Source organism: Girardinichthys multiradiatus, chromosome 1 (genome assembly GCF_021462225.1).
Source record: "Girardinichthys multiradiatus isolate DD_20200921_A chromosome 1, DD_fGirMul_XY1, whole genome shotgun sequence".
NCBI lineage: Eukaryota > Metazoa > Chordata > Actinopteri > Cyprinodontiformes > Goodeidae > Girardinichthys > Girardinichthys multiradiatus.
The window spans coordinates 27747578-27772700 of record NC_061794.1 but is presented as its reverse complement, the minus strand read 5'-3'; the positions used below and the strand labels follow the sequence as shown (position 1 = coordinate 27772700).

The 25123-nt window shown below is 40.1% G+C and overlaps 1 protein-coding gene across 2 annotated transcripts in view; it reads right to left on the bottom strand.

Moving 5' to 3' along the window:
• The window catches only part of cacna2d3a (calcium channel, voltage-dependent, alpha 2/delta subunit 3a), a 189151-nt gene that overhangs the window by 116031 nt on the left and 47997 nt on the right, over positions 1-25123 (bottom strand). For both annotated transcript variants that reach the window (XM_047372268.1, XM_047372278.1), the window contains exon 4: positions 4780-4839. In XM_047372268.1, coding sequence (XP_047228224.1) covers positions 4780-4839 — 60 coding nt within the window. The remainder of the gene's footprint in view (positions 1-4779; positions 4840-25123) is intronic.

Sequence of the window (25123 nt, the reverse complement as noted above, 5' to 3'; positions counted from 1 at the left end):
CTGTATTCAGGAGATATTCTCCATTACACTACACACTCCATAATGCAGCAACAGTCCAGGCTGTGAAATTAAAGCTGTAACAAAGAGGCACTCTCCATGTTGGGCTCATTTCATTGCTGCCAAATAATTACTGACATAAAACGGTACTGTGATCCCACAAAATGATCATGCCCATCAAGCACCAAATTAAAAGACAAGCACATACATGACACAAAAGTGCCATATGCTATATTGTGTTAAACCATATCCACAAAAGTATGCAAAAATCTTGTCATTGATAATATTTGTTACATGGTTGTAAATAAGGAAAACACAATAGTATTAAAAATGGCAGAAGGAAAGAGAAAACACAGTTAGTTAGCCATTTAATTTATTGTGTGAAAGTACTAAAACCATATAAAAGAAGATTGCTGCTCTAAATCCAAGAGTTTGCAAGTGACTACAAAGTATAACTGATTGCTGTCTAATTTACAAGTTAATAGAGTTTTTGTTTGATCTAAAAATCTATGATAACATCTGTAACATAATGCTTACATCTTTACCACAGTAAACAACAAAAACAAATGTTTGAATATAAATATATACATTACCGGTCTTTTACAAAAGTATGGATTTTGAGAATTTGTTGCAGGAATGGGCAAAGACGACAAATGACTGTAGACTTCATTTTCCATAGTCATTTATTTTAGTAATCCATTGTCTTGCTTAAGGTCTCATTTCTAGTCACTATTGTTAGCTTGAGGGTAAAACCTGCTTTCCTTTCAGCCAACATTTAGCTCCTTTCACTCTAAAAACTGTGACCTCTGTTTTCATTTTACTCATTTTAGGTCCTTACGTTTAGGTCTTTACAACACAAAAACCAGTAGAAAATTTGCATTTTTTTGGATTACAACCTTTTCAAAATGCTCCAAAACAAGTAAGATGGGAGAAAAAAAAAATCCCATTGCTGTATGGCACTTTATATGAACATACTAATGCTGCACACCGAGGATAAGTGGTATAAAGCACAAAAAATGCGCCACAGAGCGCAGAAGGCTGGAACCTATTGGAATCTAAATGGAGAAGATATTAAATATCAGAAGTGTGCTTCTGTGGTTTCACATTTAAGTAGTTTGAAAAATGAGCTAAGCTCTGTTAGCCAGTTCATTATCAGTTAATGTGAGCTAGTTTAAAATCGCTAATATTTTTAAACATAGCTAATGTCACATTGTGGTGACAAACTCAGTACACTGAAACCATATCAGCTTTACTTTAAAGGTTGTTTTTTTTTTCAGTAAAAAATGGAGAATTCAGAGGATGTGTAAGAATTATTGAGATCACCAAGAAGACCAAAAAGATTTGTTATAATCCTAAGAGCTGGACAGCAGTTAACTTAGTAACTAAGCACCTTTGATAGCATGTGCTAGCAAAAAACCACATTCACTGTAATACTCTAAAGAACTGACAAAGTAAACACTTACTTAAAGCAGGCACAGATACAAGCACTCAGAATTAAAAAATGGCTTAGCAAATTCTCCAAAGTCGACTTAGTATCATAGCTCCCCTTAAGACCTCAAGTTTGTGCTGCTCCTCCCACTTTAAAAAACTCTGTTCTAAACTGTGCTTGACGTTCAGCAAACTCTGGCACAAACACCATGCTCACGCAGCCACACACAAAACTGCTGCACTGCTAAACACGCACATGACGTACACAATTCAAAGCAGCTCTCACAAAATTAAAGCTGTTAAAATGGATTTGAGGCAGAACCATGAAGGCAGCAGCTTGGTTTGGAGGTGTGCATGCAGATGTGATTAAAAGAAAGCATTTGCCCAAAAGGAGGAACTTATTAGGAATAGTTTAGAATTAGTTGAGTGGTTCAGTTTGTGTGTGTGTGTGTGTGTGGAGGGGGGGGTGGTGCTAAGGTAAAAATAATATTAATTCATTATTTTATGTATAACTCAAAAAAAGTGATGGTTTTTAGAGTGTGTTTAGATTAGAGATTTGCAGTTTATGTCATAATGACATAAGACAGAAAAGATATTGGGAGACATAATTTAGACTAAAAGTGTATAGATATTGTTTATCTGTGTTTACTTTAAAATAACCCCACGGTCATGGAAACGTTTAAAAAAGCTATGTACACATGCAAACCTGTGGATATGCCAGAGTAAGGGCTTCCATATATTCCTCCAGTGATTGAATGCTCACAGTTAAATTATTTTGTTACTTTATCATCTACACAGTCAACACAAAAAATGAACAGTGCATAAAAAGGCAATGAATTGATTGAGATATTATCTGAAAGAAAAAAAACACCAATAAGACCTCAAAACAATTGTTTTTTCTGAACCCATTTCCTTCTGATTTATCAATCAAGCAGTTTTCATGCAAATTTGCTGGAGGGACTATGTCTCTCGGCTGGCCTGGGAACGCCTTGGGCTTCCCCACGGAGGAGCTGGAGGAGGTGTCTGGGGAGAGGGACATCTGGGCGTCTCTGCTGAGTCTACTGCCTCCGCGACCCAGTCCCGGATAAAGCGGAAGACGATGAGTACGAGTATACAGTATATGTTAACGTTCCTACAATTTTTTCAGTGTTTTAATGGTAGGTGAAACATTTTCTTCAGTGAGGACTTAAGAGTCTTTATAAAACATCTGTGACAAAGTATCAATCTTATAGCTACACTGAGGATTTTTGTTTTTAGTTTGTCATGGTCTGTTTGGTTTCCATTTTGTGTAGATCTTGATCTTTGGTTTTCCAAATTGATGTATTTTTTACATTTATCTTAGTTTTGGTTAGGCTATTTTGTAAATTTATGCTGTATTTGCCTTGGAATACAGAACTGGGATCTGGAAATGCTGTCCCAAGTTGACCCCATTCTAGTTAGAAGTTTCAGTAACCAAAGGGATTTGCCTTTTGCTGTGTTGAAATTATTACCAATATAATCTATTTAACAATGTATTTCTTGCAATTAAACATCCAAGCAACATACACACAAACTATGGGTCAATAAGACAGAAAAGGCGAGAAATGCAAATAAACAGTGTATTCCTACAACTTGCACTCCGTTTATATGCATGGGAGCCGGTTTGAATGAAAATCTGGGTTGCTCCTGGACTTCTAGGTCAGAATTCTGCTTTCAGAGTAAAAGCTGAATCATCTCTGTATTGCAAGACTTCTACCTTTGAAGAACTTGATCTCAAAGCATACCTGGTCCTCTTTTACTTTTCATCACGCTTGCCCCTTTTTTTCAGTGGCTTCCTTAATACTATTTCTAAGTTTCCTTACTTCATTGTCAGAGCCTTATATATCTCCATCCATAGTCATGTTTTGAAAAAAAAACATTTATGTGGCAGTGTTTTATTATTTCTGTCACAGCATTACATTACTGCCTTCGAAACAGGTGTAAGATCAGCACCAAAAGTGTACTGTCCGGGATGTGTTCACTGAGCCGGGTTTTGGTGAAAGAGTCAAATCAATGGAAGTCCAAGTTCCATGTACAGTCAAGGAGCAGCTCACTCTTTCCAACCTTCACCAGGGTGCAGACATCAGCTAGCATCTCAGTAAACTCCCACGAACATGTGTCGCGTTTCCAACCAGGATTTCAGAAAAACATTCTGGATCGATGAAAACTGGAGAAAAGCTTTCCAGAGAGGATTGCCTGGTGCTTAAGAGTTGCTCTCTTGTAAAAGTGGCTGTAGTTTGGCAGCAAAGTACACTAGAAATACAAGCGAAGTACCGAGGCAGTCATCCGTGGTGCCATCTTGAAAATGTAATTTACACAAGTACTACCTAAATGTTGCCACAATGACCTAATAGTACCGTCACTTAATCTCATGCTTTGCTATGCAAACACTATGTCTGCACGGATTATTTACTCACTTAGGCATTCCAAATGCTTGGAGTCGCTTCAACTAATAAAAGCATTGAATACTTTCTGAATAATTTGGCTAAAACTTGTTTGATCACTTGCCTCAGACTTTGATAGAGCATTGGGCAGTAATGTCACAGAGAAAGCTACTTTGTCTACTGACTCAGTAGCACCCTTTAAATTCTTAACACTTTTTGCATGCACACTATCAAAAATGGGTCTGCCTCATAAACTACATACGTACATCTTGTACATGACAGTATTAGATGGCTCCCAAAATTCACTTCACTTCCTCATCTTTAAACCCATGTAAAACACATTTTTGGATATGACAAGGGGCAAAACAAGAAAGAAATTCAGTATTTGTTATTGCTTTCACTGTCTTGCTTCCTGCCCTATGAGGCATGTACAAAAGTAATATTAATAGTAATATTAATACAAAGCACACAAGCCACTGCCAAATCCTAACCAACCTGCCTAACGGCCTAATTTGTTCAATACCAGTAAACATAGAATAGTATCTGATCATGCACTGATATGTTAGGAGGCATTGCCTTTTACTTTCTGAACATATTCCACCTACTGTTTATGCAATAACTGCATTATTGGCCAACAGCTCCAGTGAGGCTATATTATAATGTTATACTATACTATATATAACTTTCCAGGGACATGGACTGCAAAGGAAAAATATTGCAGTGTGCTCAACTGAAACAGCAGAACTTGGCTTTTCTTCATATCTGGCCACTCTTGTTTTTACAGAGGCCTACAGTCTTCATTTATCCTAACACGTTAATAATAAAAGCTCTAACTTTGATTGTCAGCAGGGATTTGCTTCAATCCTCTGAGAATAAGGAATGAACATGTTTATTGAAATTAAGTTTGCACTGAGGCAGTACTAACATAAAACCACTGTATGCATTGACTTACCTGCAGGTCTGGATCCTCTTCATGCTGTAGGTGGGCTTCTTCTGCTGCCTCTACCAATCTCTAAAGGAAGAGAGAGGGTAAAATCATAGCTTCAATAGATATGTGAATCAATTTGTAGTTTAAAAGAAGTAGCCAAGAGAAGCTCCATACAGAAATTATCTTTTATGGCCATTGTAAGCTGTTAGCACCACAACAATATTGACACTCTTATAGACAAAGACACACAGAGAGCAGGAAAACACTTGGTGATATCATAAAAAGAAGCCATTTTCTTTAATGCTTCAACAAAAGAGATAATGACTGCCCTGGACCCTTAGATCCCAGTGATGCCAAATATCATTGGTTCATGTTGTTTTACACATGCATTTTTCCTCTCCAACCACCATTACCATGCACATTCACAGACAAGCACACATGAAATCACTCCTTCATCACCCTCTTGCTGGTATCGTCTGCCGTGCTTTTAGGGTGGTGCGGGTTGGTATCTTTTTGTCCTTGAGTACATTTTATGTTTTTTACAATCTCTCTCTCTCTAATATGAGCTAACATGATTTTTTTTTTGTTTGTTTGTTTTTGTTTTTATTGTAAAAGCTGCCACATGATGAGACATTCAATGGAGACAGTAGCAGCAAACATTAGAAAAAACTAACTAGGATTACAAGACTTTTAAATATTATTTTCAATTAGCAAAAGGCTTGAAGAAGTACAACTTTAGCAAATGTGTTGTGACCTAAAAGATATGATTTTAAATTCTCTGGACTGAATGGTACAGCCCTTAAATCATGGCATCTTATTGCTCTTTGCACTCATAGATTTGAACTCTATCCCACACTACATGCCTGATAATCATGTGTCAGCAAGGAAGCATTGGTGAGGTGGAACCTCTAAGTCTAATCACAGATAATCTAGTGTTATTCTGGCTAAATAATATTGTACACAGTAGTGCTCAATGATTTTCTGCTGAGCACAGCTTTGAGGACCTTTCCTTTTTGACAGCACTCATTCTCTATGCTCTCTTTGTCCAGGTTAATGTCAAATATTCCTGCAGTGAGATGCTTCCACTACCATTATTCAGTTCAGGTATGATAGAAGCAGCAAACAGGTCAACCATTTTACAGAAATATACTCATCAAAGTTCTTAAACAGTTAAATTTTTGTCTCTTTTCATTAAATAATTTTTTATTCCTTTTCCTATTACGGTCCTATTCAATAAATTAGAATATAGGTTCCAATGAGGCTTGTTTGTCAGAGGATTTTTTGAAAATAACAACCTTTGAGCAGGTATAAAACATACCTTTCAAAACGCCCACATTTCTGTAATAAGAAAGTTTTTAATTGCTGTAATAATAATTTACAGAAATAAATGCATGAAAAACATCGGTTTTTGTGCAGTTGTCAGCAACACAGGGGGCTCCACAAGGGACTGTCCTCTCTCCCTTCCTCTTCACCCTCTATACAACCGACTTCCACTATTGCGCAGAGTCCTGTCATCTACAGAAGTTCTCAGATGACTCAGCTGTGGTTGGTTGTATCAGAGAGGACGATCAGGTTGAGTACAGGGCTGCTGTAGGCAAATTTATCACATGGTGTGGGCTGAACCACCTGCAGCTCAATGTGACAAAGACTAAGGAACTGTTGGTGGATCTGAGGAGGAGGACTAGGATGCCAGTGACCCATGTTTCCATACAGGGGGTCAGTGTGGACATTGTGGAGGAATATAAATATTCAGGACTCCACAATGATAAGAAACTGGACAGGGTCAAGAACACAGATGCGTTCTACAGGAAGGGCCAAAGCCACCTCTACTTTCTGAGGTGGTTGAGGTCCTTCAACATCTGCCGGACCTTGCTCAGAATGTTCTATGAGTCTGTGGTTGCCAGTGCTATCCTGTATGCTGTGGTATGCTGGGGCAGTAGGCTGAAGGTGTAGGACACCATAAGACTGAACAGACTGATGCAACAAGGCCAACAACGTGTCAAGCTGGACTCTCTGACAGTTGTGTCAGAGAGAAGGTTCCTGTCCAAGGTGAAGGTCATCTTGGACGAGTCTCATCCACTTCATGACATGCTGGCTGGCTACAGGAGCACCTTCAGCCAGAGACTCGTCACACCAAAATACACCAGAGCGCCACAGGAAATCATTTCTGCCTGTAGCTATCAGACTTTACAATGCCCAACTCTGAGTGACTTAATCTAATTTTTTCTCATTTATAGATTTATTTACAGATTACCATATTTCCATGTACATGCTTATTTTTTTCAGTCATATTTAAATTACTTAATTATAAATTTCTATCACTTATGGTTATATTTGTATTATTGAATTTTTAACACCTTGGATGGAGTAGCTTGTCAACGAATAAGCAATTTCCCCTTGGGATCAATAAAGTATATTCTATTCAAAAAAAATTTAATGGCTCTGTTGTCTCTGTTGACTCATTTAGCACAAAGGAACCTCAGAAATTGGTATTTATATACAAATGCATATACACTGCCTGGCCAAAAAAAGGGTTGCCACCTACTGTAGATTTAACTAAGTATATAGGTACGAGCCTCCCATTGGATAATTACTGCATGGATGATTATGTTTCAGCTGGCAACAAGTTATTTAACCCCAACTGGTGCTATGAGTTGCTTCTCATTTCTTAAACAACCATGCCAAAAGACACATCCCGTAGTCGTGGAAAACATGTCAGTCTGTTTCAGAAGGGTCACATCATTGACATGCATCAAGCAGAGAAAACATAGTGGGGATCCATCGTCCACAAGGAAGAAATGTGGCCGGAAAAAAATCCTGAATGATCGTGATCGGCGATCACTTAAAGGTTTTTCAAAGAAAAACAACAGTAGAACTCTTGGCTATGTTTAATAGTTAAAGTAAGAGCATTTCCACAGGTACAATGCATAGGGAACTCAATGGATTGGGACGGAACAGCTGTGTAGCCTTAAGAAAAACACTAATCAGTGAGCCTAACAGGAATAAAGGCTTCAGTTTGCTAGGGAGCATAAAGATTGGACTCTGGAGCAATGGAAGAAGGTCATATGGTCTGATGTGTCCAGATTTACCCTGTTACAGAGTGATGGGTGCATCAGGGTAAGAAGAGAGGCAGGTGAAGTGATGCACCTATCATGCCTAGTGCCTACTGTACAAGCCTGTGGGGGTTGGTGCAGTTGGTGAGGTCTGGGATCAGCAACAGTATGTGTTCAAAGATTGAGGTCAGCTGACTACCTGAATATACTGAATGATCAGGGTATTCCATCAACGGATTTTTTCCTCCCTGATGGCACGGGGATTTTCCAAGATGACAATGCCGGGATTCATCGGGCTCGAATTGTGAAAGAGTGGTTTAGGGAGCATGAGACATCATTCTTACACATGGATTGACCACCACAGAGTCCAAACCTTAACCCCATTGAGAATCTTTGGGATGTGCTGGAGAAGGAATTGTGCAGCGCTCAGACTCTACCATCATCAATGAAAGATCTTGGTGAAAAATTGATGCAACACTGAGTGGAAATAAATCTTGGGACATTGCAGAAGCATATCGAAACAATGCCACAGCGAATGTGTGCCATAATCAAAGCTAAAGGCGGTCCAACGAAATATTAGAGTGTGTGACCTTTTTTTGGTGGTGACTTTTTTTTAGCCATGCAGTGTTTATACACACCTTTAACTCCTCTGAGCAAGAGTGTTGAAAAGGCCTTGATCATGACTTTAGATTAAACAAAAAACTATTTCAATAGATTGTGGACCTGAGAATATCAGAATATGCAGTATTTATGACTCATGTGCTAAACTGTTTATTTAGATAACTGTGATGACATGTCAAACTGAATGACAGGTCCTTCTCAAAATATTAGCATATTGTGATAAAGTTCATTATTTTCCATAAGGTCATGATGAAAATTTAACATTCATATATTTTAGATTCATTGCACACTAACTGAAATATTTCAGGTCTTTTATTGTCTTAATACAGATGATTTTGGCATACAGCTCATGAAAACCCAAAATTCCTATCTCACAAAATTAGCATATCATTAAAAGGGTCTCTAAACGAGCTATGAACCTAATCATCTGAATCAACGAGTTAACTCTAAACACCTGCAAAAGATTCCTGAGGCCTTTAAAACTCCCAGCCTGGTTCATCACTCAAAACCCCAATCATGGGTAAGACTGCCGACCTGACTGCTGTCCAGAAGGCCACTATTGACACCCTCAAGCAAGAGGGTAAGACACAGAAAGAAATGTCTGAACGAATAGGTTGTTCCCAGAGTACTGTATCAAGGCACCTCAGTGGGAAGTCTGTGGGAAGGAAAAAGTGTGGCAGAAAACGCTGCACAACGAGAAGAGGTGACCGGACCCTGAGGAAGATTGTGGAGAAGGGCCGATTCCAGACCTTGGGGGACCTGCGGAAGCAGTGGACTGAGTCTGGAGTAGAAACATCCAGAGCCACCGTGCACAGGCGTGTGCAGGAAATGGGCTACAGGTGACGCATTCCCCAGGTCAAGCCACTTTTGAACCAGAAACAGCGGCAGAATCGCCTGACCTGGGCTACAGAGAAGCAGCACTGGACTGTTGCTCAGTGGTCCAAAGTACTTTTTCGGATGAAAGCAAATTCTGCATGTCATTCGGAAATCAAGGTGCCAGAGTCTGGAGGAAGACTGGGGAGAAGGAAATGTCAAAATGCCAGAAGTCCAGTGTCAAGTACCCACAGTCAGTGATGGTCTGGGGTGCCGTGTCAGCTGCTGGTGTTGGTCCACTGTGTTTTATCAAGGGCAGGGTCAATGCAGCTAGCTATCAAGAGGTTTTGGAGCAATTCATGCTTCCATCTACTGAAAAGCTTTATGGAGATGAAGATTTCATTTTTCAGCACAACCTGGCACCTGTTCACAGTGCCAAAACCACTGGTAAATGGTTTACTGACCATGGTATCACTGTGCTCAATTGGCCTGCCAACTCTCCTGACCTGAACCCCATAGAGAATCTGTGGGATATTGTGAAGAGAACGTTGAGAGACTCAAGACCCAACACTCTGGATGAGCTAAAGGCCGCTATCGAAGCATCCTGGGCCTCCATAAGACCTCAGCAGTGCCACAGGCTGATTGCCTCCATGCCACGCTGCATTGAAGCAGTCATTTCTGCCAAAGGATTTCCGACCAAGTATTGAGTGCATTACTGTACATGATTATTTGAAGGTTGACGTTTTTTGTATTAAAAACACTTTTCTTTTATTGGTCGGATGAAATATGCAAATTTTGTGAGATAGGAATTTTGGGTTTTCATGAGCTGTATGCCAAAATCATCCGTATTAAGACAATAAAAGACCTGAAATATTTCAGTTAGTGTGCAATGAATCTAAAATATATGAATGTTAAATTTTCATCATGACATTATGGAAAATAATTAACTTTATCACAATATGCTAATATTTTGAGAAGGACCTGTAGTTTTGAACTCACCGGCTGTTGAAAATGACCAATAATTTATTCACAATCAGTTAGACAGGTACATTTGTTTTGAATCGGAGCTATATAAATAAACTGAATTGAATGGAACTGAAATGTTAAACTGAATGTACATCTACTTTTTTCAGTGCCTGCTGGTGTTTTATTTTAGACTGCTATGTCCAGTCAATGGTTTATCTAATCAATAGGATTAACATTTCAATGTGGGACAATAACATTTATCATTATATAAATTATTTGTTTTATTTAAAAGCAGAATCTTTTTTTCTTAACAGTCCTTGTGCATCAGCATGGGAAGAAACTTATGCCATCAACTTATGCTATGCGCTTCACACTAACACGGTTGCTAGGCAACACAAGTTATGCTGATGTAAGGGCAAGACAAACTCAGACCGACGTAACACCAGCGGCACACTATGCTAATCTGTCATGTTTAGCTAATAGCTACAGGTAGCATAAGTGTTACTGTTTGACCATCATTTGTTTACATGACGCTTCTTATAGATACTCATTTGACTTGGTGATCGACATCCGACAAGCTCATGTATGCTGCACTGCTGCAGCTCAACATACCGTAAAGGACGTTTAACCTGATGTGAAGCGTAAATCGACGAATCTGTGTTTGTTTAATCTGTGGCTTCAAGGACCCGGATGTGTGACACAGAAAACTGAATTTTGGAACTGAAAATGAATTTCAGACCTTAAAGTGAAAGTAATCAAACTGAATTTTCAATACAAAGCAATGCAATTTTCAAAGCAAACAAATTCAGTTTTAAACCATTATATTCAGTTTCAGTTTAGTGAAATTCATTTTCAAACCAATGCATTTAATTTCAAATTACACAAATACAGATTCAGTCAGAGCAATTCAAATTCAGTTTCTGATGGCACAAGTTTCTTCCCATAATCAGCACCTTAAGACATAACTGTTCATCTTCTCTGAGCTAAAGATACAATAATGGTGGCAAAATTTCTAATTTTGTTAGTTAGTTTTACTGTACTTTTTGATACTTTTATCTTTAAAATTCAAGCCAGCTTTACTTTGTTTTGTCTACACCAAGAGACAGAACGCATTGCATCAAACAAATCTGCTTTTTGGCATTGTTTACAATTCAGTTCTGAATTTCAAAGAGTGGAAATACCAAACATCCAGTGCCTGTAAAAGATCAAAATGACTCCCGGCAGACACGACCTTGAGACCAGGTTGTGTAGTAATTGATCATAGAGGCTGTGCTGAGACTCCCCTGTCTACGAAGCTGAGAAATGGGATGTCTACAACTGCAGGTCCAATGACCCAGTCCCAGCTCATTCAGAGGTGACACTAGAAAACCCAGGGAAAAAGTAAGACATGTCTTATCAATTTATCTAAGGCTGTTTTCTGACACCGGAACCTGTTGGACCTGTCGGTCTTTGTGCTTTTCAGTTCTCCATTTCCTTCTTCTTCAACCCACACTGTAGAGTTAAAAAAAGTATTTAAAACTCCAGATTACAGGAAAAAACCATTGAATGTATATTTCAAAGGGAGCCACACTAGTAAAACGTTTGATAAAGTTAGCCATTAATCATCTAATAATATTCAAAGGGTTCATGCTTTGGAATTTCATTTTGCTGTTTGCTGGTTTCTTTTACATTATGTTTTGGTTCTATACTGATTTAATTTTGAAATATATAAGTGTGATTACTAACAATACTAATTACTAACTATTATTGATTCCATATGCATTTAATTTCAATATAATCATTTGTATTTGTATTTTGGTTCTCAAAATAAATTTTTACACTCGTATTTCTTTCTGTTAATTATGCCACAAGATGCCTCCATAATAAAGTAAAAGAAATGTATTATTGATTGTTTGGATACTGATAAAAATAAATAAAATAATATATCATCCTAGATGAGACTAATTAGATCGCTGATATCTAAACATAATTAATTACCCTTATGATTTGCAGCATTTAATGGTCCACTGTTTATGAGTTAAGTTATTTTTGTGAAATCTATTAATTTTACTGCTAGGCTATTGAACTTGGTTGAATTTGTGGTGGCCCTAAATCATGTTCCATGTTGCCTAATTACTGCAATTTCTTCGCTACTGGAGACACAGTGTGTAAAATGAGATTGTGTTCCACAGGATCTCTCAATATTAAAATGTCACTATTTCTTGCCTAGAGGAAATCTGTCTGTCTAAATGAACAATCCAGTTTTAGTCGGCACGACTCTGTCTAGCATAATTATCACTAAAGAATTCCTCACCACTTTTTTGTAAAGCAGCATTTTGGATAACAGAGAAAAATAAACGGTGAGTTAAATCTAAAACAAGAAAACGTTTTCAGCAGTGTCGGTAAATATTTCTGTATACTGAAGCTGACGTCCACTACTTCCACTTTTGAAGACAAAGGGTTGAATTTAATTTTATTTAAGGGTATCAGAACTACGGGAACCAAAAACGTGCTTTCCACACTTTTCTGATTTTTATTATTTAAAAACATTTTAAACTATGTATCTTTTTCCTTCCACTTCACAATTATGTGATTTTATATATTAAAATATATTGTAAATGTGAAGAAGTATAGGTATTTTTCAAGTAAGTCTATGTCCCATTTTGCAAAATTACTACATATTTTTAAAGCTGGAGGCTCCTTGAATGGAATCAGATCTTTTCCATCGAGATCTTGTGATGTTAAAATGTCAATATTTGTCACAAAGCAGCTATCCATTAGCAGTCAGCATGACCCCGTCTGGCTAAATTAGCATTGAAATGGCATGCCCCATTTTCAATTTGTTTGTTTGGGAGCATTTTGTGAACCAATTAGAAAAAGTAAACAGCAATAAATGTTTTGTAAGCAATGTTAAAAATTCTACCTGCATACTCATGCTAATGTTGGAAACCAGATTTTGGCCTCTTGTACATAGCTCAAAAATAAAAATTATTTCACACTGCCCATAGATTTATAATACCTTTATTGTGTTGGTGTAACCCAAAGGATACAATTTGTGTACCTGTTTCTGGCTACATTAGAAGGCTGTTTTTTTTAAGTATTTGGGGCTGATTTAGCTTGTCTTTAGTTCAAAATCTAAAATAAACATCAACTGGATAAACACTATGAAAACACAATGTGAAACATTCTTGTGTGAAAACGTTTGATTATATAGCTATTTTTGGTGTTAGGAAAATTGTTGGAATTACTGGTGGAAAATTGCTGTATTTAGATAAGTCCATCATGGCCTTAATTACTCTACACCGATTCAAAGTTTTTAAAAAGATAACACCTTTAGTTCTTAAAACAAAAAGAGAGAATATTCATTTATCTTAGAAATACGGTTAAAATCTCAGCTTGCTTCGTTCTTGTGGACCCAATATATTGTATCATCCTTGAACGTACATCTACCTAAATCCATAGGAGAAACACATCTTTAGAAACGTTTTCACTGATCAATGATTCTGTGCAGTTTTGTCACAGAGGTCTGCAGAGATTTTCTTTACTTCAGTTTTGTTCTAGAAACTGAGAAAGAGAGGCTGAATGATAAATGTGTTCCACCATCATTCAAAGCTCCAATCACTTGTCACTCAGTATCTGTCTGTTCCATCTGGCAGTGACAAGACCATGGGTAGTTGGAATAAAGAGGGTTGGCAGTTATTGATGACTAGTAGGAAGAAAAATTACATTACATCTAAAGTCCATAGATTTTCTAATTTGGCATACAATGTTAACATGATTCATCGCTAACCTGCAAGTTAGGCTGCACAGATTTTGTACAGACACTGCACTGTTTTATTTTCTAGACAGCGGCCCACTTTTCTAAATAAGTCCAAACATGCTGTTTGCCACAATAAGACTTCAGTCAAGCCATAGATTTGAAGGTTTTGCAAGAAGCTGCTCTTTGCTACAATTTCCGTACATACTGCATGAAAGGTAGATCACTCTATGCTGATGCAAAATTGGAATTTTGCTCCATGAACAGACATAAAGTTGTGTTGAGCCCGCTAACCGGCAGAGAGAGGCTAATTTTTCGCTCTCTCTAAAAGTAGGTCAAACACCGCCAAGTTTTTATTCCCTAAATCTGTCGTAAGAGGAGGCTTTAATATTTCTAAAAACAAGTCGCCTACTTTCTATCTCACAAATACTTTCGGTTTTGCAACAATATAAACACAGAAGATGACATTTAAAGGTCCATCAGACATGGCTAACTCAACCAGAAAAATGCTACAGGATTTACACGTTGTTGACCCACCCCCTTATGGCTGCTATCACTAGAAACTACAGACTCTAAGTTTTCCATCGAGGTATGGCACTTCTTTGTAAGAACTTGTCTGGTGATGTAATTTCCATGCATATCATAGGTAATAAAAATTGCAGTCACGGTCGATTTGCGCATTAATCCAAATACAGGGACAAAAAAATAGTTTCCACATACCTTCTCGGTGGTGGGTTTTTTTTCTCCACGAATGTCAATAATTATAATGGCGCAGAAGAGGAAACTGACCATTTTCTGAGCTTTGGAAAACCTTTGAGCACCAGTGATGTTGAAGTCAAAGTCTTCAGCAGAATTTGGAAGTGGAGGAATCAGAGGAATTTCTTCTTATGGACCTTTTCATGGGTAAGGTATGCTGCTATTTTTTTAGGAAATAACTTATTATTTTGTAATCAAAAAACATAGCAATGAACTAACAACCCCAACCCCCCGCCAGCCGTGTACCTGCTGAACAAAGGGCCCACATGTCCTGTATGTGGAATTGGTTCAAGGAATTTTATAAAGTTGTTACATCATTGATGCTTTAACAATATCACTTTACTGTTACAGAATTACAGCATTGCTTTCGTTGGGTTGTGCCTTTATCAAGATTAGGCCTATCTATGATGTCATAAAGACATAAGGACAGAACAACGCTCGGAAGCAGCACGGTGAGTTGTAGCATTTTCACAGACTGGGTAATGCCCAGAGAACAGGTAGTAATCAGAAGGAACCAGTGGAGAACAATGAAACCAACAAATATAATAACTGAGGTAGGGTGTAAAATGGACGAATGAACAAGGGGAGCAAAGGGGAGGGAAAATCAGGAGCACCTTGTGGGAGAAACTATGTACGCAACTGAAAGACGGAGGATAATTGACAAAGATAAGCAAGGAATCCGGGGGAACAGAAATACATGTAAGTGAACATTGAAACTAGCTCAAGAAAATTAACAGGGAGGAACCAGATCTATGAAGAAATCCTAACTAAAATATCTAACAAAAAAAACCAAGAAAGTAATCTAAACACAAGAATGAATGAATCGAACGAACAAGAATGAACTGAAATAACAGCAGGTAAAGAAAACTGACAAGGAACTCAGACTCAAAACCTAACACAGGCAGACACAGTTTTTCATTGATAATTCTTTTTTTCAATAAAATTCTTTGTCTAGTTGGAAACAATGAATATATTGCAGCTAATTCTTCATTTTATCGATTTTATGCTGTGCACAATGGTACATTTTGATGATACACAAGGAAAATGTCATGAGCAAAGGCTATGTCATATGCAGGAGTCCTACAACAGAAATCAGCACTTGACCAGATTCCCTTTTATGAGCTGTAAAACACATTTTGCACAGTTTTAGGTAAATTTGGCCAAATTGTGTCAAAATGACAGCTTCACTTGGCAGTAGGCAGTAGGACTGAATCAGTTGAAGCATATTATGCTTCAACTGATTAAGTCCTACATAAAAAAAGAAATTTATATTTTCTTTGTTTAATCAAGGATAAAACAGGTATAGTAATAGTTGTAATATTAATATCGGATGTCGGCCCAAATGTTCATATCGCTGCATCCCTAATTTCTATATGGCCAAAAATTTATTAGTAGGTCTAGTAGAGTAATAGAAAATAAAAAGCTCAAGGTGATCACATAAATACTGCTAATTCTGTGTAATGAATCATCAAACAGGGATCTGTGCAGAATAAGAGGAGTATGGATTTCAAACAATGAGATTGTTCATTTTATAAAACAAAAACAGTTGTCAAGCATGAAGGAAAAAGGCAGCAAATGTTGTCCATGCTGGTATAATGCTAACCAAACACTAAATTTAAACCACGGTATACTGTGAAGCATGGTGAACCATCTTCTAATATTTTTTTCTCGCACTCTACAGTTAAAAATAAAAATATTTTAAAACATTAATCATGAAATTCCTTATTTTCGGACAACATTACAAAGTATGTGTGGTGGTCTGGTTCTGTAAGGCCTAATTGTGACAAACAGCTTCTTGCTCAGGAAATTGTCAAAATGTCCGTTTAACATTCATGCATAACAGTTACCAAAACATTTTTGTAGAAAACCTGCTCTTACTTCCCTGTTTGGAAAGTTTCACTCTGAAAAATATGTTTTGAAAAATTATCACTTCAGGCCAAAGGTGAGAGATCAAGGTGATACTTAAGGTCTTACCTCTAAATGATGTCTTACAAACACACATGCAAACATTTCTACTTTTTTATAAATGTGTTGTGATGCTCATGGTGCATTTTTACTGTGACCAACTTCTCTCATTCACATCCGGTCTCCCTGCCTTGGAGTTCTGGTAATGAACTCCAAGGCAGGGAATAATGAACTTCACATTTCCATTCAAATGGATTTCACCGCTAAACTACTGCAATCAGCCACCCTATTTTAGCTGAGCAATGGGTGTGTGTTGTGTTGCTGTTATGTGTGTAGGCAAGCTGTTTTGGGACGGTAACACTGTAATCTAGACTCTAGCAAATAATTTTCTTCACCATAGCAACACACCTGGCCATTGCATATTGTAGAATATTTTGTGATTGGTTATAGTCAGCTATATAGAATCATGTTTGCATTTGCTCTGCTTCCTTCTTGGTCTCTGACAGTTTGACAGAAAAAGGCAGAGCAGAGAGACCCATGGCATCTTGCAATGTTTCTGAAACCAGTCCAAAAGGGTTTGACAATATAAGAACATATTCTAGTTTTAATTTAGCTGCAAGACGACGAATTTGTGGGTTTTCTCATTTTTTTAATTAGTAAATATACATCTCTCTCTTTGATACTATGGAAACCCATTTAATTCAAAATTAAATAAAAAAATAAATACTGCTATTGATACATTATTAATAAATATTCCATGAAATAAATAAATGTCCCCATGAAATAAAACAAAATTATGTTAAAAGAAATGTTCATCCTATTTTATTTTATTCATTTCAAGATTTATTTAATTTACTTAAATATTTATTTAATTTACTTAAATATTTATTTAATTTACTTAAATATTTATTTATTTTACTTAGAGATTTATTTATTCATTTATTTATTTAATTATTTAATTATTTATTTCATAATGCAGTTTTATTTTGTAAAGCTACTTCACGTATTTCACCCCCTTTTTCATTTTAAGCTCTTTTTACTTCATGTTCTTATATTCAAATGAAGGGGCGGAGTTTTATCTGTGGGGCGGCGCTGGGACAGCAGGGCCGAGCTCAATTTGTGGCTGAGGCCGGCAGAAGCATACCACTGCCTGCCAGAAGACAGCATGCCGGAGGGGGATTCTGCGAGGAATCCCCTGGCTCCCTCCCCTGGCTCTGGCCGTAGAAGCCTGCCATGGCGGTAGCCACTATTTTTGTGGAAACCAATGCTGATTATCGGCAAACGGGATGTCATTATTGTTATAGCCTGTTACTTTTAAATGATGATGTCTTTATTGGTTTTTAATTAATAAACAACGTTAGACCCATAACATAAGGTGGCTGTACTGACTTGGATGGAAAATAAATAGCACTATGTGTGTGTATGACGTGCAGAAAGGATGACAAAGACTTATTGCACAAACAGCTTCCACAAAAACAGCGGCAACCGCCGTGGCAGGCTTTTACGGCCGGAGCCAGGGGAGGGAACCAGACGATTCCTAAATTAAATAAATCTTTAAATGAATTAAATAAAATACAATGAAAATGTCACGTAATTATTTTGTTTTATTTCATGGGGATATTTGTTTATTTGATGGAATATTTATTAATAATTCATCAATAGCAGTATTTATTTATTTATTTAATTTTGAATTAAACGGCTTTCCATATGATACACTTTAAGCCAAAGGATAATAACTATATACAGGGGTTGGACAATGAAACTGAAACACCTGTCATTTTAGTGTGGGAGGTTTCATGGCTAAATTGGACCAGCCTGGTAGCCAGTCTTCATTGATTGCACATTGCACCAGTAAGAGCAGAGTGTGAAGGTTCAATTAGTAGGGTAAGAGCACAGTTTTGCTCAAAATATTGAAATGCACACAACATTATGGGTGACATACCAGAGTTCAAAAGAGGACAAATTGTTGGTGCACGTCTTGCTGGCACATCTGTGACCAAGACAGCAAGTCTTTGTGATGTATCAAGAGCCACGGTATCCAGGGTAAAGTCAGCATACCACCAAGAAGGACGAACCACATCCAACAGGATTAACTGTGGAAGCAAGAGGAAGCTGTCTGAAAGGGATGTTCGGGTGCTAACCCGGATTGTATCCAAAAAACATAAAACCACGGCTGCCCAAATCACGGCAGAATTAAATGTGCACCTCAACTCTCCTGTTTCCACCAGAACTGTCCGTTGGGAGCTCCACAGGGTCAATATACATGGGCGGGCTGCTATAGCCAAACCTTTGGTCACTCATGCCAATGCCAAACGTCGGTTTCAATGGTGCAAGGAGCGCAAATCTTGGGCTGTGGACAATGTGAAACATGTATTGTTCTCTGATGAGTCCACCTTTACTGTTTTCCCCACATCCGGGAGAGTTACGGTGTGGAGAAGCCCCAAAGAAGCGTACCAGCCAGACTGTTGCATGCCCAGAGTGAAGCATGGGGGTGGATCAGTGATGGTTCGGGCTGCCATATCATGGCAGTAAGGAAACGTTTTCCTCCACCAGTATCACGTAGTGACCAGGCCACTATCCTGCAAGGAGAATGGCTTAACATCTCTCTGACCACTGTGCAGGACTTGTATATGTCATTCCCAAGACGAATTGACACTGTATTGGCCGCAAAAGGAGGCCCTACACCATACTGATAAATTATTGTGGTCTAAAACCAGGTGTTTCAGTTTCATTGTCCAACCACTCTATTTCTTTATTTTATGTGCTAGAATCGGAATAATAAAAAATACATGTAATGAACAACATTATCATTATTGTAATAGTCAATAACACCACCTATAAATGATTAGGACTTTTTCACATTAATAATATTTTTTATTATAAAGCCCTTAATGATCTAGCTCCATCATACATCAGAAATCTGATTGTTCCACATGTTCCTAACAGAGCACTTCGTTCTCAGACTGCAGGTTTACTGGTGGTTCCTAGAGTCTCTAGAAGTAGAATGGGAGGCAGATCCTGTAGTTATCAGGCTCTTCTCCTGTGGAACCAGCTCCCAGTTTTAGTCCGTGAGGCAGACACCCTGTCTACTTTTAAGGCTAGGCTTAAAACTTTCCTTTTTGATAAAGCTTATAGTTAGAGTGGCTTATCCTGAGCTATCTCTGTAGTTATGCTGCTATAGGCGTAGGCTGCTGGAGGACATAATGGCCACTTTCACCCTCTTCGCTACATTCTCACACTACTCTCCAATTTAGCATTATTTGCTTTTATTTCAGCTTTTAACTTTATGTTCTCTCTCTTTTCTCTTCCTAGAAGCTACACCTGGCCTGACTCTGTGTCTACCTGTGACACCTTTCTGGAGGGGAGCATCGTCCAAGCTTCTGCTGGCAACAACTTAATGCTCACCCTCTACCGATAATACACATGGCCCTGTCTTTCAGTGTTTAACCCTTTCTCTCTCCTAGTCATAGCTACCGACTGAGCTTCTACTTTGACTAACTCTATGTGCTTCTCTTTCTAACCTTGAAAACTGGCTCAGAGTTGATCTGTTCTTTCTTTCTAGATGAAACGACAAAAAGAGCTACATCCATTAACATCTACTTTTCCTTACCATAGAAAGTACTCCTGGATCAGTGCTTTTGCATTCTTTTTGTGTCTCTGCTCTGTTCTCTCAAACCCCCAGTCGGTCGTGGCAGATGACCGCTCACACTGAGCCTGGTTCTGCTGGAGGTTTCTTCCTGTTAAAAGGGAGTTTTCCCTCTCCACTGTCGCAACATGCATGCTCAGTATGAGGGATTGCTTCAAAGAGAACGTCAGTGACTGTCCACTGTCTCTACATGCTCATCCAGGAGCAGTGAATGCTACAAGTCACTGACTCGATGCAATCTGCTGGGTTTCCTTAGATAGCAAAACTTTTTATCAAATTTGAATAAATAACTGAATCTGACTGCACTGTTCAATGGTTAAGATTAACTGGAATGTATGTACCTGACTTGAAATCTATATGATTTGATTGAGTTGACTTAGCCCATTTTAAAGTTAACCACCTCTCACATAATGCAACAGGAAACAACAATCCCTCATTCTGAGCATGCATGTAGCGACAGTGGAGAAGAAAAACTCCCTTTTAACAGGAAGAAACGTCCAGCAGAACCAGCAGAACCAGGCTCAGTGTTAGCGGCCATCCTTTAGTTATTGAGCTCCTCTCCTGTGGAACCAGCTCCCAGTTGTGAGGCAGACACCCTGTCTACTTTTAAGGCTAGGCTTAAAACTTTTCTTTTTGATAAAGCTTATAGTTAGAGTGACTTAGGCTATCTTCCTTATTTTTTATCTCTGCCTTCCTCCCTCCCTGTTGGATGGAGTAAGGGGAAGTCAGGTTTGGCCTAAACCAGCTCAGTTATGGTTGAGGTGCAAACACACCCTCCATTTCTACTACCTGTGCGACCCCTTCTCTTTTCCAATGGTTATAATCAGTCTGACAGAGATGGGTACCCTCAATCCTTGTGGTTTTTAGTATAACAATGGCTACCAGTGGGCTCAAGATGGACAAACCTTATCAGTTTATTATTTTACTTAGTACCCCTACACATAGCCCATTCTAAAATGGCCAAACTAATACTCAGTAGTTTATTCTTACCTCCCCAGAACCCTACACCATTCCAGACCCTTTGTGAAGTGCCTTGAGACGACATGTGTTGTGAACTGGCGCTATATAAATAAAGCTGAAATGAATTGAATATCATAATTTAGGAGGACTTGGTTTATTTCTTTATTTTTTTTATTATTATTATTATTTTTCACCGTGTCCTGTCCGGCAGAGAAGCACTCAGAATTGTTGTCTGAATGCCAAGAAAAAGCCCAACAGATTTACTTTCACAAGTGGAACATTACAGCTAATGCTTTAAAGCTCTGCTTGATATTCATAAAAAGAAACTTTATTAGAAACTGCTTTGGGACTATTTAAATTGTTACGGACACGGAGACAGAAATGGAAAGGAAAAAAAAGAAGCACGAAAGAGAGAAAGGGAGGCAAAAAGGAAAAGGGGGAGAAGGAGAATAGAATGGAGGGAAGAAAGAAAGAAAGAAGGATGAAAATAATACAAGATAACATCCTGTTTGCTTGTACACCTGCATAAATTTTCGTATTACCAACCTTTTTACCGAAAGGTGCTCGGTATTTATGAATGCAAAATGTATTTAGTAGTAAATGCGGCTCAATATAGAACATTTGTGTATCTGTTAACACCTGGATCTAAACACCTTTGGGTCTGAGTGTGAGCGCGCCTACAAGGTTTCTCCGACCAGAGAGGACAATATTCTGGATCACTGTTACACCACCATCAGAGACGCTTATCACGCCGTCCCACGTGCTGCACTGGGCCAATCCGACCACATCATGGTCCACCTGATTCCTGCATACAGGCAGAAACTAAAGCTCTGCAAACCTGTTGTGAGGACGACAAGGAAGTGGAGCAGTGAGGCTGTGGAGAATCTCCAGGCGTGTTTAGGCTGTACAGACTGGGATGTGTTCAGGTCCACTACCAACAGTCTGGACGAGTACACAGAGGCTGTGACTTCCTACATCAGCTTCTGTGAGGACAGCTGTGTACCATCATGCACCAGGGTGAGTTACAACAACGACAAACCCTGGTTCACAGCTAAACTCAGAAGGTTAAGACTGGATAAGGAAGAGGCCTTCAGGAGTGGGGACAAAGACATATACAGAGAGGCTAAGTACAAGTTTGGCAAGGCAGTGAAAGAGGCCAAACGACTGTACTCTGAGAAGCTCCAAATCCAGTTCTCAGCCAACGACTCTGCGTCTGTCTGGAAAGGGCTCAAGCAAATCACCAACTACAAGCCGAAAGCCCCCCACTCCATCAACGACCGACGCCTCGCCAACGACCTGAACGAGTTCTACTGCCGCTTTGAAAGACAAAGGGACAGTCCTGCAACCATCTCCCACGACGCCCCCCAACAGCTGCAGCCACAATCCACCACCCCCACCTCCCCAACCTCAAGAGGGGCCTTGGCACCTCCAACCCCCACCAGCCCCCTACCCACGCCGAGGACGGCTCTTTCCATCCAGGAGAGGGACGTCAACAAACTCTTCAGGAGACAGAACCCCCGGAAAGCTGCTGGTCCGGATTCTGTCTCACCAGCCAGCCTGAAGCACTGCGCTGATCAGCTGTCTCCAGTCTTCACAGACATTTTTAACACCTCACTGGAGACATGTCATGTGCCAGCCTGCTTCAAGTCCTCCACCATCGTCCCTGTTCCCAAGAAGCCAAGGACCACAGGGCTTAATGACTTCAGACCCGTCGCCCTGACCTCTGTGGTGATGAAGTCCTTTGAGCGCCTTGTGCTCTCACACCTAAAAGACATCACCGACCCCCTCCTGGACCCCCTGCAGTTTGCCTACAGAGCCAACAGGTCTGTAGATGATGCAGTCAACCTAGCCCTTCACTTCATCCTCCGGCACCTGGACTCCACAGGAACCTATGCCAGGATCCTGTTTGTGGATTTCAGCTCTGCCTTCAACACCATCGTCCCAGCTCTGCTCCAGGAGAAGCTCTCCCAGCTGAGTGTGCCCGACTCCACCTGCAGGTGGATCACTGACTTCCTGTCTGACAGGAAGCAGCGCGTGAGGCTGGGGAAGCACGTCTCTGACTCCCTGACCATCAGCACCGGTTCCCCCCAAGGCTGTGTTCTCTCTCCTCTGCTCTTCTCCCTGTACACCAACAGCTGCACCTCCAGTCACCAGTCTGTCAAGCTTCTGAAGTTTGCGGACGACACCACCCTGATCGGACTCATCTCTGATGGTGACGAGTCCGCGTACAGATGGGAAGTGGACCATCTGTTGGACTGGTGCAGCCAGAACAGCCTTGAGCTCAACGCTCTAAAGACAGTGGAGATGGTTGTGAACTTCAGGCAGAACCCAGCCCCACCTGCCCCCATCACCCTCTGTGACTCCACAATTGACACTGTGGAATCTTTCCGCTTCCTGGGAACCATCATCTCCCAGGATCTCAAGTGGGAGCCAAACATCAGCTCCCTCATCAAGAAAGCCCAGCAGAGGATGTTCTTCCTGCGGCAGCTGAAGAAATTCAACCTGCCAAAGACTATGATGGTGCACTTCTACACAGCCATCATTGAGTCCATCCTCACCTCCTCCATCACCATCTGGTACGCCGCTGCTACAGCCAAGGATAAGGGCAGGCTGCAGCGTGTCATTCGGTCTGCTGAGAAGGTGATTGGCTGCAGTCTACTGTCGCTCCAGGAACTGTACACCTCCAGGACCCTGAAGCGGGCAGGGAAGATTCTGGCTGATCCCTCCCACCCCGGTCACAGACTCTTTGAGACCCTCCCCTCTGGCAGGAGGCTGCGGTCCATCCGGACCAAAACCTCACGCCACAAGAACAGTTTTTTCCCATCTGCCACCAGCCTGGTTAACAAAGCCCGGAAACCACCCTGACATTCCCCCTTTCCCCCACACCCCCCCTTTTTTTGCTGACAGGACACCTGTAACCTGTAACTCTATGCGTTACATTAACGCTCAGCTTGGACTCCTGCTTACTTGCACTGCTTTACTTGCACAATGATCACCTGCACTGTTGTATTGCTCTTGCATCTTATACTGCTCTATATTTACTCTCACTCACTTAAAACTGTGCACTTATATTTATATTATATTGTAGATATGTTTGTACTGTTTAATTTGTACTGTATTGCACCGACTACGCCAAAACAAATTCCTTGTATGTCCAAAAACGTACTTGGCAATAAAGCTTTTCTGATTCTGATTCTGATTCTGATTCATAAAAATATGCAATAGTGAGTGTGAGGAGCCACAGACCCGGCTCCCTGGACCCGGGACAGATATGGAGGAGACCTGAGCCACAGACATCCAAAGGCCCCCCAGAGCACAGGAACCCCAGTAGAACCACCGCCGGGACTACCGTAACCCCCCGAGAGGAGCAGGGGAGAATCCCAGGGGAACCACCCAGCACCACAGTGCAGGAGCCCCAGGGAGCAGCAGCGATGAGCCCACAGGTCCCGCTGGCAGCCGTCTACGCCCGAGCAGATCCAGCCATGGACCCAGAGACCAGAGACACCAGGACATATCACTCCCCAAGCAGAGGCCCGACCAAGGCTAGGGGTCCAGGCCCCAGCAAGCAGCCACCAGGAGTGAGCCAGCACACATCAAAGCACCCAGCCCCAGATACCGAGAACCACAAGTATACCGGCAGGCAGAGATACACATTAAATGAGGGGCTAAACTGATCCAGGAGAGGGAGCAGCCCAAGACCCAACCTGACACAAAAATCAGGCACACACAGTCACAATCACACATTCCCACCCTCATGCGTACACATAAAAACACTCACACCCACACACCCAACGTAAAGACAAACAACAATGGACGTCGTGGACTCACTCACACTCCCCATACATACTCCACCCCACCCATACTTCCAGGTCCAGGTGCCGATACCCCATAGGGACAACCAGCCCCCGGACC